This window comes from Lontra canadensis, unplaced genomic scaffold, assembly GCF_010015895.1.
Source record: "Lontra canadensis isolate GAN:19392208 unplaced genomic scaffold, GSC_riverotter_1.0 scaffold235, whole genome shotgun sequence".
Lineage (NCBI taxonomy): Eukaryota > Metazoa > Chordata > Mammalia > Carnivora > Mustelidae > Lontra > Lontra canadensis.
The window spans coordinates 211,231-225,350 of NW_022631229.1; the positions used below are offsets into that span (position 1 = coordinate 211,231).

General features: G+C 55.2%; 1 protein-coding gene across 1 annotated transcript in view; it reads right to left on the reverse strand.

Annotated features, from left to right (window-relative positions):
- POU2F2 (POU class 2 homeobox 2) overlaps positions 1-14,120 on the reverse strand; it is a 32,697-nt gene that overhangs the window by 14,552 nt on the left and 4,025 nt on the right. The window contains 5 exon segments of the mRNA XM_032849619.1: positions 7,216-7,290; positions 7,292-7,333; positions 10,359-10,415; positions 10,558-10,592; positions 10,695-10,760. Coding sequence (XP_032705510.1) covers positions 7,216-7,290; positions 7,292-7,333; positions 10,359-10,415; positions 10,558-10,592; positions 10,695-10,760 — 275 coding nt within the window.

Genomic DNA, 14,120 nt, shown 5'->3' on the forward strand with positions numbered 1-14,120 from the left:
ATTCTGGGTGCTGTGCTGGCTCAGGACTGGGGTTAACCAGTAGGAGGCCCCATTTCTCCATAATCTACAGGCCACAGGCAATTTGAAGCCACTTGGGGGCGTGGTAAGACCAAGTCAAGATGGTGGGGAAATTAGAGGAAGTGGAGACACTGGGGAAGATCCCCTGGCCAGGATATTTAGGGGATCATCTGCTCTGTTCCTGACCTGTGAGAAAAAACGAGCACAGAGGGCTTAGCACACCCCACTTAAGACCATAAGCTCTCAAGGGAAGGTGAGAAGATAAGAGACCGATTCCCAGGTTCTCATTCATCGCTGTATTCTGATCATCAGACCGATTCCCAGGTTCTCATTCATCGCTGTATTCTGATCACCCCCACCCCAGAGTGGGCACCCAGCAGGCGATCAATGAATTTCCAATGAACGAATGAGTAAAACCTAGGACTGACTGGTGGTGTTTCAGGCTGTCCTTTGCCACAACTGGGATCTTGGCCATAGCTGGGCAGAAAGACTGACTCAATTTACGTGACACACGGGTGAATCGGAGTATAAATGTCCATTTTCCCATCCGGGTTTGGTTCCACCTGGGGGTGGGGGGTGGGGTGGAAAAAAAGCCTTTAAAAGGAACTAAAGGAGGCCTGGCCCCTGCTGTGGCCGCTCGGGGCCAGGTGCAGCGCCTCACTCCAGCGCACAGGGCAGACACCACCCCCCCCACCACGCTGCAGGCCCCCACACATGCTCCGGCAGCCACCCAGACTGAGCTGGTGTCCGCGTGACACTCACCGGCCATCCCTGATATGGCAATCTATAGCCAGTTCTGAACACCCCACTCCAAGATATGGACAGTTTAGAATTAAGTCCAGAGTGGGGAGGGCAGGAAGGGGGTGTCTGGAGGACCATGTAAACAACACTGTCAACAGTTGTGTTCAGAATGAGGATGGGCTTCCTGAACCTCTGAGCCATGTCAGGTCAGCCTGTTGGTGGAGAGGGCTGCCTGGGAAAGCAGGGAGCACCTGTCCTGAGAGCCACCTGGGAGAAACGGCACCCTGACTTGCCCAGAACTGTGGGGAGGGAGTTAGGTGGGAGGGTGGTCAGAGGAGTGCAAGGGTCCCTGACTGCTGGGAGCCTTGGGGGTCTGAGCCCAGGCTCTGTTGCTTGCCTCTCCCTGTGTGACTCCGGGGAAGGCAGCTCGCTTCTGGGCCTTGGCCTCCCCAGTTCTATAGGGTGACAGTGCATGGTGTCCTGGAGACGGCCAGACAGATGGCTATCCTCCACACAGTCGGGGAATGTGGGCATCCCTTACCCTGTTTACACCTCCATTTCTTCCAGTGATGCCACAATAATTCTTACCTCCTGGGGCTAGTACAGGAATTAAATGCAAACACATGTAGCATGTTTAGTCTGGTCTCTGTTCACTCAAGTGGTCCTGCATAAATGGTAGTCATTACCACTGAGTCATAGCTCTCTTGGGGCCTTGGTGTTCTCATCTACAAAATGGGGATAAGAACATCTGACTCTTTACTGGATTGTACTGAGGCCTGAGTAATATTAGTATCTGCAAGGTGTTTGGGAAATCACAACAGACTCCCCTAGCACAAGCATCTGCTACCCCTGTACCCCCTGTCACTCCCCTGCTGTCATCCCCCTCCACCATAAGCTCTCAAGGGCAGGAGCCCTGTCCTCTGCCTGACAACTCATAACTGTCAGTCCCCTCCACCCCCCCAGCCTCTCCACTGAGCTCCAGCCTCAAATGCCCGTCTGCCTCTTTGATGTCTCCACTTGGATGATGAATACACTCTTTATCCCCTGCCATGTCCAAAGGGAAACTCCTGGTTCCCTACTCCTGCCCTCCAAAACACCCTGTGCCCACTCCCTGTCTTCCCCAACTCAGGAAATCACCTCACTACCCTCCAGTTACTGAAGCCAAAATTCTAGGAGTCATCCTTGATCTACCCTATCTACACAAAAGTGCACCCCAGACCCCCACCATCACACTCACCTCCCACCTGGATGCCTGCCAGCGTTTCCCACTGGGCCCCTTACTTCTACTCCCGGCCCCCACAGTCCATTCTCCCTATGGCAGCTGGAGGGAGCTTTGTAAAGGTCAGTTGGCTCATGCCACTTGCCTGTTTAACCCCAACAGCTTCCCATCATACCTGGCAGACATTCCAAACCCACTTATGTGGCCTAGAAGACACCTCACCTCTTACTTGTGTCCCACTCACTTGCTCAACTTCAGACATAACCACTCTCCTCCATGCCCTGGTGTCAAGCTGCCTTCCACCTTAGGACCTTTGCACTTGCCGTTACCTTTTCCTCACTTCTTCGTGACTGACTCATTCAGGCCTCAGCATTCAAAGGCCACCTCGTCAGTGAAACTTCTCCTGTCCACCACCCTCAAAGATCAGTCTGTTTCATTTTCTTCAGGACACCCACTCTAAAACATTCTTGTTTTGTTAGTTTGTTTACTTGTTTACTGTCTGTCTCCCTACTAGACCATAATGCCCTCAAGGGCAGCCACCTCCGCCTCATTCATAGCTGTTCCCTCGGGGCCATGAATGAGCGCCTGGCACGTACAAGGTGCTCCGAAGTCCTGGATAAATGAATAAGCAACTATGTTATTCTAGTCACTTCACTAGAAGCCCTGAAGTTTGGGGGGGGCCGGTGGTGTGGGCAGAGGTGGCCCACACCTCTGAGAGAGGTGAGGCTCTAGAGAGCAAGGGCTCTTCTCTGTGCCCCCTCCCCCAGAGGTGGCCCTGCCGCACAGAGCCCAGGAAGTCCCAGCGATTGGGGCAGAACACAGCCAATCTGCAACCCACCCAACAGGGAGCACATTCTGTGTTATACCCCCTGCTACTCCCTCATGTAAAAATGCCAGGATAGGTGAGTGACAGCAGACCCCAACCCCGCAGTTGTGGGGCGACTGATACACCCTGGCCCGGCTCCAAGGTACACTGACCCCATGTCTCTAGGTATGGATGACCCAGCACCCACTGCCCCTTCCCCGAGCAACAGGATCCATCTCTTCCTCTTGGGGATTTGCCCTCCCCCATTTTCAGGTCACACGGTCCAGGTGGGCTGACCCTACCTCCGCAGGGGTTGAGGACACTAACTCAACCCTGGCTGGCTGTTTTATCTCTCTAGGCACTGAGGCTGCAAGTCAAAATGGGCAGGCGCCCATTTTGTGTGGCTCAGAATGAAAACAGAGGCAGACCCCTGGGGCCGGGCCCCACGTTCCAGGCTGGGCCTCTTCGGTGATCTGAGCCAAATATCCCCTTTCCTTCTTCAGCCACCTGGCATGGTGTTTGGTCCCACCGCCACCCCTGCTAGCCCATCTTGCGCACTCTTCCACTGCTGGCCCCCGACCCCCCATTCCCAAGCCCACCGCACTCTCTTACATTACGCTCCAGGCCTGGAACAGCTTTCTCCCCTTCATATATCTGGTAAACTCCTACTTGTCCCCACTCAGGCGAGATTCCACCTCCTCCGGGAAGCCTTCTCTGATTCCCTCAGACGCAGTTCACCTGTCTTCTCTCACACTCCTACCACATCCAGTGGGTTTCTCTGAGAAACCTGTACTCACTAGGTCCTGCCCACCTAAAAGATTTAGTTAAGCTTTATTTGCCACAGTCATATTATGAAAATAGGGATTTTTTTTCCCTCTTCAAATACAAGATGATGTTTTAATGGTTAATGTAAATTTTCAATCAATGCCTACCCCTACCCCAGACATTCTGAATTAGTCCCCTGGAGAGAGGTCTTCCCTACCCTTGATTGAAAAGTTGCAGCAAAACATCCCTCATTGATTCAGTAAACATCCACGTGTCCCCCTTGGTGGAAAGCATTGTGCTGAGAGCTGGACACACAAATTATAGAAGTGTGTTATAATCGTCCTTTTCTCTGTATGAGCTGGGAAAATGCAGGGAAGGTTCCTGCCAAATGGTTGAATTGACATTACTTTGGAAGCTGGCATTTGAGGGACAGACGGGGGACTTTCCCTTAGCACTTCATGTAATTTAAAAATGATAGGGCTAAGGGTGTTTTTTACTTTCTTAGTGTTGTTCAAGTAAAACATTTCTTAGTGGTTCGCTGGTGTGTCTGTTTCCCTAGAAGACTGTGAGTCCTGAGGGGGCAAGGAAGGATCTGAGTCATTCCTAAGCCTTTAGCTTCCCGCCAGGGCCTGACACACGGAAGGCCGGGAAATGTCTGTGAAATGACCACAGGACAGAGCGGAACGGGCACAGGAAGCAGAACGGGCAGGCATGGGACACAGGCTGAGGAAGAGCGGTCAAGCCCAGCGGCGAGACAACTGGGCTACAGGGGGCAGCTAGGGGGGGGGGGACTGTGGTACCCACTGCAGCTGGTTGGCACAGTGCCTGGAGCCCTTGGTGGTACAGGATAAACATTTGTCTGTTAGGGAAATGAGGTCACAGGGTGACAGAACTCTCAGGAAAGAAACTTGGCTCAGTTTCCTAGTTGCAGAAGGCAGAACCCAGCAGATCGGGGCTGGGGAGGGAGGAGCGAGAGGAAGGGGTTGGAGGAGGCCTTGAGAATCAGAGTCTAGGCAGGACAGCAGGTGGCAGGGAGCTTGGAGGAGGTGGTTTTAGGAGTGTATGCACGGAAGGAATGCCTGCCGCTCCCAAGGGAGGATGCCTGGCTGACCTGCACAAAGCTGCTCCATCCCTCTTCCCCCACTGGAGTCTTTGTCCCTTCCACAGATGCTTCCTCCAGCATATTCAGACCCAGCACTGCTGATTAGGGCCAGAAGCAAAGGAAAGGGGCTGGGAGCCTCCGGAGAAGGCAGGAGGCAGGAAATCAAAGCAGGTGGAGGGAATGAAATCTTGGAAGACTTCCTGGAGGTGTGGACTCCCAAGCTGAGGTTTAAAGGCTGAAGAGAAGGTAAAGGGAGGGAGCCGACTTCCAGGCAGACAGGAGAACGGGAGAACGGGAGCCAGGGCACAGACACTTAAGACCTGGGGGAGGGAGGAGCCCTGAGTATTGGGGATGCTCTGTGAAGAGCTGAGTGTGCTAAAAGGAAACAACCCCGCCCCCACCAGCTGCTTAGATCTCTAGTGTGGGGAGGGGGAGGTGGGAAGGATGGCTACAGGCAGCAGCCCCAGATCATGTGATTTGAGCCCTGGACTCCCAGGCTGCTCTGCCCCTTGGGGTGCCCTTGCCCAGGATGAGGATTTGTGGATTCAAGGAGGTCACGGTTAGCACAGCGCCTGCTACCAAGGCAGCACCTGCCAGACTCCAGTTACAGTTGCCGTGGCAAGCCAGGCACCATGGGGCTAAGTCTGGAAGAGCTGTCACAGAGCAGTGATATAGATTGCTCTATGAGTCTCTGCAGAATGAGGCCCAGAGGCAGGAAGCTCTAAGGAGGCAGAAACCAGCTCAGCATTAAAGACTGTCTCAGTGAAAGCGCTGGTCAGTAGTGGAATGGGCCCATCAGAAGCTGAACTCTGTCAAGGGACAACCTTGTGGGCACCGGACACCTTCTCTGTGTAGACAGTGTTTGGCCCCCAGGGTTCCACGAAAGGCAGTGGATAGAGAGAAAGAAAAGCGATCCAAAGAACAGTCATTGTGGGAAACTCGGGGCAAAGGGAAGTTAAACAAGGCTGCTTGCTGCAGGACTTCTCAGGACCTTCACTGCCCTGGAACACGGGCCACAGACTGAAATGCTTAGAGAACCCAGGCAGATAGCACCAATGGGTAATAGAAACAAGTGTGGATGGAGAGAGCAGGCCCATCAGGACGGGAGGCTCTGTTCTACCTACTCTGTTCCACCAACTATCCTCACAGGAAATTTGTGGGCCACTATCTTGGGTTGAATTGGGTCTCCCAAAAAGATGTGTTGGAAGTCTTAACCCCTGGTGCCTACAAATATGACTGTATTTGGAAACATGGTCTTTGCAGATATAATCAAGTTAAATGAGGTCATTAGAGTGGGCCCTAATGCAATGACTGGTGTCCTTACACTAAGAAGGGGAAAGGTGAATGCAGAGACAGACACGCACAGAGAGAAGACGGCTTTATAACCAAAGAGGCAGAGATTGGAGCGATCCAACTACAAGGGTTTGGATTTCCAGCACTACCAGAAACTAGAAGAAGCTGAAGGAAGCAGAGAGAGATTCTCCCTAGAGCTACCCAGTTTTCAGGGCTGTGTCACGGCAGCCCTGGGAAATGAATACAGTTACTGGCTCATGATTCAGTGTAGCTGGAAGTGTCCCGAATGGCCAGAGCAGCTGCAGCATTCCCTGACCCAGCAGCCACAGGCCTCTTTTCTGAAAGAGCATCTCTCACTGGATATGCCCCAGCACACATTATAGGGCGCTGGCTCAGAGCCTTGGCCTTTCCTTCTGAGCCCACGTGGGCACCATTCCACAGAGGTGACTCCTCATTTCCTCAGTCATAAACTGAGGATAATGGGCCAACCTCCCAGGTGTCTGGGAGACCTCGGTGAGACACACAGAAAGTGCTTAGCCGGGGGTACCACCACATGGAGGAGGCCCTCCCCCTGAGCCTCGCTGTACCCCATTGAGACATGAGGGGGCTACCCCAAAGGCCTCCTTGGGTTGCTAGGAGCTGCCTGGCACGTGACCGGCGGTCAGAAGCATCCACACGGACCGGTCAGCCGCCTACACACCGGGCTTCTGCGGGCCCTCCACTGGAGGGCGCCTGCCCCCCAGGGCTGCCCTTACCTGTGCTGTGAGCTGGATGGGCTGGGAGAGGGTGAGCTGCGGGGTCCCGGGGGGCTGGCTGGCAGGCTGTGGTGGTGGCAGGTCACCCCCCCCCCAGAGGAGGCTGGGGGCTGCGAGGTCGAGGAGGAGGCAGAGGAGGAGGAGGAGGAAGAGGAGGAGGAGGTGGAGGAGGCGGCAGCAGCGGCGGCGGCGGCACTGGATTGCTGCACGGCGGCGGCCAGGAGCTGGGCCTGGGCTTGCTGCAGGAGGAGCTGCTGCTGAGTTGGCATCAGCGCCGTGAGCTGTGGGGCATGGGCGGCAGAGCCAAAGGAGGGGCGGAGGGGGGCGGGAGGAGCAGAGAAGGCAGAGAGGGGTTAGTGCCCGAGCCAAGCAGGTTAGGGGGCAAGTCTTCCAGGAGGCCTGAGGAGGGCAGGAGGCAGGCGTGAGAGCGTGGCTGTGGCCCTGGTAGGACACCCCCTGCCACGGGTCCTGTAACAGATGGGTGGCCCATGTTCCCCATCCTTCCGCAAGTACTTACCCCGGCTAGCTGGCTGCCCGTCAACATGAGTTGGGCCTGGGGCAGATGTGGCTGAGCCGGCTGGGGGGGGCGGGGGTGCTGCTGGGGCTGAGTCGCCACTGGGGTCTTCAGCCTTGATCTGGGGGGGAGAGAGGCAGGGTCCGGGACCCCAGAATGTTAAGTGGAGGCCAGAGAGAATGCCCACCTGTGAACCAAAGAGAGGGCACGTGTGTGGCAACAGCAGCCTCGGGCTGGTAAAGGAGGGGTGCGTTGGGGCATGGAGGCAGGGCCCTGTGCCGACTGGCTGGTGATCTCAGGCCACCCCTCTAGCCTCCGGTTGCTCATCATTCAGTAGGGCTAACACACCCCCCTGTACCAAAAAGGAGGGAGCACCTTTGGAGAGCAGTTTTCCCCTCTGGGGGGGGTGGGGATCGGTTTCTCCATCTGTAAAATGAGGAATGTGCCAGCAGGGGGCTCGGGGCATCAAAGAATAGAGTTCCAGGCACCAAGCCCTCATAGGCTTCAGCCAGAGATGCACCTCCCATTAATGAAGTGAGACTTCATTGGAAGAATGAAAAAAAAAAAAAATCACCCCCTTGGAACATGGATCTGGAATTCGAGTACGTATAGAAAGAGGCAGACAGTGCAAACGGGTGGTGTGGGCAGGTGAGGAGGGGTGGGCTGGTGGTGCATGGGGGCCTCCTGGAGGAGGGGAAGCTTACTCAGCTCCCCCTCTGCTCCCACCAACCACTCATTTCAAAATGTAAAGCAGAACCCAAAAACAACCTAAAAAAAAATCCGCTGGCAGGACTGGCCAAGCACATACGTAGGCCAGATGTGGCTCAGATGCTGCCAGCTTTTAGCCCCCACCCCAGAAGTCCACCGAACCCCGCCTTGTCTCTCGGTGCAGTATGTAGACGCGTCTTGCATCAAACACATAGGACAGACTGGCATAGAGCAGTCATGGTCTTCCTCCTCTCCTAGACAGAAAGGCCAGGCCGTGGTAGGCTTGCCTGAGAGGTCGGCTGGTAAAGGACGTGTGTGGGTGGGGTGGGCGAGGCTTGGAGAATCGTGCTCTCAGGGCCCAGAGGGGATGCTGGGCTGAAGGACGATCCCTAATCCCTCAGCCCAATGTCCCAGCTCCATTTTACAAGAGGGGTTCCAGAGAGGGCAAGCAACTTGTGCAAGGTCACACAGCAGCTTGGCGAGGGTGGGGGGATGGCAATTGGAATGCAGCGTGAGATAAACAGAGGCCTGGCCAAGGCCAAATCCCAGAGCATGAGCAGCGTGCCCCAGGGGATGGATACAAATGTCAGAAAGTCTGAAGGGTCCAGGGATGCCGCATCCCCTGGTGGGAAATTGGGGGCCTCCGGAAGTCTGGCTGTGTTCTGCCTCTTAACCTGGTGCAGGCAACGTAGGTGTTCAGTTTGTGAAAATCCACTGAGGATCTCTGTATTGTCACATTTCAATTAAAAATTAAAAATATAAAAAATAAAAACAACCAACATGGTGAGTCTTTCGGATTTCTTTCATTCTTTCTGGTTCTCTTGAGAAAGCCTCCCTTAGGGGCTGAGATGGGTCTAGCGCCTCACCCCCAGCACTGCTCACCTCCCTTTCTAACAAATGAAGGGAAGGCCTCCGGCTTAGACCCATCAGCAGGCAGGCGTCTCTGGGTACATTTTAATAATCATTGTGTTGAGGCGCCTGGCTGGCTCCGTCGGTACAGCACTGACATTTGATCTCAGGGTCACGAGATCGAGCCCCACGTTGAGCATGGAGATTACTTACACACACAAAAAAAAAATCATTGCATTTATTTCCACGGCAAGAGATTCTGGTTTTCCATTCATGAAATTTCCATTTAAAAAACATTTATTTGAGCTGTTGAAAAAGCAAGCCAGTTCATAAGCTGAGAATTGCTGAAGCTGACTGATGGGTACCTGGGGGCTTACTTTCATGATACTCTTTTTTTTTCCTTTTGTACCTGCTTCACATTTTCCATAATAAAATGTTTTTTAAAATTGAAGCCAATTAACATGATTATAACGTACATAGTTGTACACGGCAGTGTGTGGATGTGTCTGAAATCATGATGGGAGCACATGAATCACTGTAGCTGGAGAAAACAGAGGCCACCAGCGAACAGGACGAGGTATGGACAGAGGCCCAGAGTCAGAGGTCAATGCCCTCTCTGCCTCGGGCTTTCCCGAGGAACCAGGGTGCAGGCGAGGGGAGGGCAGCGAGAACCCTTCTTTCCTAGGGTCCCCTGGTTTCCCCACACAGAAGCAAGGCTGCTGTGGGGCTGGGAGAGGCTGCAAAGATAGAGCTGAGGAGGGAGAGGGTCGGGGCAATGCATATGAGCTCCGCTCCATGGGCTAAGGCCAGAACTGCGCCTGAGATGAAAGGGAAGGAGGCCAGAGCCAGAGCCCTTCTCCCTTGGGCCCCGGCCAACTCACTCAGCACAAGATGCCCACCCGCTAAAATGCATCAGGGTACCTCAGAGGCCATGGGATCTGACAGCCCCCCATGTTAGAGAAGAGGAAACTGAGAAGCCCAGCAGCGGTAGGGGGCGGGGCAGGACAGTGATTTTCCCAAGGTCACAGAGTAGTTCCTGGCTCCCAACCCCATGCCTTGCCAAGGACCCCTCTGTCCATGCCTTCAACCCCGACAGACTGGAGCGTGGAGGCCTGGGCCCCATCTGGATTAGGGATTTGTTCTGTCTGGCCACTTCCAGCCTCCCCGTCAACCTCAACCATCCTTACTGGGTCTGCCCCCCCCAATCCTTATCCCCCTCTATTGGCTGGCCCCTGAGTGTGTGTGTTGGGGGGCTGGAGGGGTAGGGCAGGCCCCTGTCAGGGAAGCTGGGATGGGGGCGGGGCCCTCAGCTTCCTGTTGTTCATCGCCCTGGGGCTCTGGGGGGGATTTCCCTGGCCATCCCCACCCCCCAGGGAAGGGGAAGGAGCCTGGGTGAGTCACAGGCCTGGGGCGGGAGCCCAAGTGTGAGAAGGGGCGGGAGGAGCCTTGTCACCAAGGTATCAGGGCTCCATGTCGCCCCTCTTCAGGCCCTGGGCCCACAGAGGTGTGTGGGACCCTCTCCCAGACACCAACCCATCACAGGACACCCTCCTCTTTCCTCTGCCGTGGCTGTTCGGATAGGTGCTTACCTTGGTGCTGGGGCCGGTTGGGGACACGGAGAACGGGGAGGTTTTATTCTGGGGGTTCTAGGAAGAAAAAATTGGGGTGGGGAATCGGAAGAGTGAGGTGAAGCAGCTCAGCTCTGAAACCCTGTCCCTCCCCCACAGGGGCCCCCTCTGTTCCCTTCTCCCCCTTCCCGCCCCCCCAGCTCATCCACTCCCTCCTGACCTGATGGTTAGTGTCTGGTCCATTTCTTTCAGTGTCTGCAACGAGAGGGAAAGTGAGTTGTCACCTGTACCCCCCACAGCCCCGCAGCTCCCCCACCCCACAGGCCCCCTGCCTTCCCTGCTCCCCTCCCCACCCACCTGTGTGCTCTGACGGGGAGTCCAGACCTTGCTTCTCGGCCTCCAGGGGCTTAGACATTCTTATTTCTGGGGACAGAAGAGGGATATAAGTGGGGTGAGGGAAGCCAGGAGGGCCCTTGGGCACCACCCGGGCCTCTCTCCAAACCCCCTGCACCCCCTGCCACCTTGCAGATGCCTCTTTCCAGGAGACATGCCCTCCTTACTGGGCCTCTGCCCTCCTCTGGCAGGACAAGAACGGGATCCTTTTCACCCCTGCAGAAGGTGGCACGGGAAGGGCGAGCTCCCGTGAGGCCCTGGGACAGGGTGGGAGGCGGCTGGTGGTCGCAGGAAGGCTTTGGTGCCCAGGAGAATGTGGGTGATGTTCCACAGGAGCGAGTCAGCCTTGGGCCTCCTCCAGAGGCACGCCCGTCCTGCCTCACCAGGTTTCGGGTGAGACATGTTTTCCACTCTGAGTGGGGCCTGGGGGTGTGAAGGGCTGTAGCATCCCCAAAGGAGTGAGTCTTCTGATCTCTGCGTGGGATTCGGCGCCCTCTGCCCCTCCCTCAGCCCACAATGTTCCTGTCCACACCTGACCCCCACCTGGCCTCCTGGCCTCCCTCTCACGTTCAGCACACAGGCCCGGCAGCCCCACGGGACCTCAGAACCCCGACTCCAACACCACCCAGCTCTGCCCCAGACCAGGTCCTCAGCCTTACTCCTAGGCTACCCCAGGACTCCAGCCTTGAATCCCGACTGCACCCCAGATCCAACCCGGGTACCCCAGCATACAAATGCAGTGCCACGCGATCGTCCCGTAAACCCAGGACATGAGGGGAGGGGGCAAACAGCCAGCTGGCACCGGGGACACAAAGCAATGCTCTGCCCTTACAACACTCCGATGCTGAGAATGGAAAGGCAAGAGCTTACCAGTGCTGAGCACAGCATTAAGTATGATTCAGAGCTCACAGTAGCAGTTGGTGCTAATATTGCCCCCATTTTACAGAGGAGGAAACTGAGGGCCCGAGAGCATAGTAGAGGTATGACAGTAGAGGTGCTCCAATTGGACACCAGTCTTCATGACTCCAGAGCTCCTGCTTTTAATCAGGACTGCTATGGTCTAGTGGACCCCTGCTGTGATTTCTGCCTGCCTCATCTCCAGCTGTCACCCCTACTGGAGTTCACCCTGACTGATGCCATCTCAAATCCAACCCTTTCTAGTCCTAGACCCCACACAAACCTAGACTTCTGCCCTACCCATTCTCAGTCCCCTTACCCACCCTGAATCCCAACTCCCATCCAGATGGTACAAGCCCTTCATCTGACCTTGACTCCCTGTGTGGCCCCAGACCTCACTCGTGACCCTGACTCTGACCCGAAGGTCTCCCCCACCACTCACTCCACATCCCTGCCTAAACCACGATGCCCTATCAAAGGTGGTGTCCAACCCAAGAGTGTTCCGTGCCCAAGATATTTAAAGAAGGCCCACTAACGAGAGCTAGGATGTTCTCAGCAACTGGGAAAAAAAAAAAAATGTCCAGGAATTTTGCAGTTGAGGGTTACTCGACATGAAACACTGCTCGGGTTTAAAATTACTGATTATAAAGCCAGGTCACATACTGCTCATGGGAGTGTAAATCGATATAAGCACAATTCAGGAAAACTGAAGAGGTGCCCCCTCCCTAGGACCTCACACATCCACTCCTGGGCAACCTCCTGAGACGGAGAAACACCCGGCCCCCTAAGCCCGCAGGCACACAGCAGCCCCTTCCAAATGGCCCCAAACCGGAAACAAGTCAAGGGCCTCTCAGCAGATGGACACAATGTGGTTTGTCCATGCAGTGAAATGCCCCACTACAAGAAAAGGACCAAACTCCTGCATCACACGCACCCCTGAGTCTTGCAGGCCCGACACCGAGGGAAAGACATCAGACACAAAAGTGGACAGACGGTAGGATTCCAATTACAGGAAGCTCACAAACAAGCAAGATGATACCAGATGGCCAAGGTCAGGCTCTGGGTACCGTTTGAGGCTTGCTGATGGGGAATGGGCATGAGGAGGCCTGCAGGGGATTGGAAATGTTCTGTACCATCATCTGTTGGGTGGTTATGTGGTTCCATACATAGGGAAAATGCATCAAGCTGCACCCTTAAAATTCAAGCACTTTACTATAAGTATGTTTTCACTTAAAAAAAAAAAAGAAAAAAATTAAAAGCTAAAAGAAAAGAAAAGAAAGGAAAGGAAAAGAAAAGAAAAGAGCCAGTACACGGCACTACTAAGGCAGAGGCTGGCGAGGGCGGTGTGGGGAGCAGGTGCCCAGGATGCTGCTATGGGAGCTCAGGCCCTGCTTCTAGGTCGTGGGTGGTGGTGAGTGGCTCATGATCTTGAGAGACACAGGAGGAGGCCCCAGGTGCTGGTCCCAGGTGAGAGACCCCACCCTAATCCTGCCTCTACATGATGCAGAACTTGGCCCAGCTCCCAGTGACCGCTGATGCTAGTGTGGTCCTGCATCCCAGACCTCCTAGCATCCCTGAGACTCCTGCTCCAACCTCCTCCCTGGCCCCTCCTCCCAGCCAGTGTCCATCAGGCCCCAGGGAGGATCTCCCCACAACCTGGCTGTGAACCTTTCCATAGCTCCCTGTCTCCCAAGAAAAACCCAGATAGAGCTTTCAAAGAGGTAATCAAGTTAAATGAGACCATTACGGTGGGCCTTAATCCAGTATGACTAGTGTCCTCATAAGAGGAGGAAATTGGGACACAGACACACAGAAAGAAGCCAGCATGAAGACTCAGGGAGAAGTCGGTCCTCCCAAGCCAAGGAGAGAGGCCTCGGAAGGAACCAACCCACTGCCACCTTGATCTTGGACTTCGAGCTTCCAGATTTCAGGGAAGTTAATTTCTGTTGTTTAAGCCACCCAGCATACAGTACTTCAAGATGACAGCCCTGGGAGAATAATACAGCCTCCCACGGCAGTGCCCTCCCACTGTCCTAGCCCTGAGCCCACAGGCCCGTGGCCTTCTGTGTCCCCATCCTTTCCCACCAGACCTGGGGCAGGCCTGCTCTGACTCACTGCTGGCTCCCCGGCACCCCCAGCTCAGAAGAGTGGGTACTAAGTGTTGGCTCTCTCTCTACTTGTTTCTGCCTCTGTCCTGCTGTCTCTCTACCATTTAACACATGTTTCCTGAGGCCTCGGTATGGGCTGCTCCCCCCATCTGGAAGACTGCCCCCCACTCTGTCCACCTGGCGAGCTCCTACTCATCCTTCAGGCCCCAGCACAGGCTTTGTCCCTTATGACGGTGGCTCCCTCCACCCACTCCCCTGGTGATTGTCCTAGAGGCTGCAGCCATCTGGGCCCCAGTACAACTCCCCCGTCAGACTAGGACCCCCTTGAGGGCAGGTCTGACTCATCTTGGGGTCCACAACACTGCCCAGCCCAGGACATCTGGGT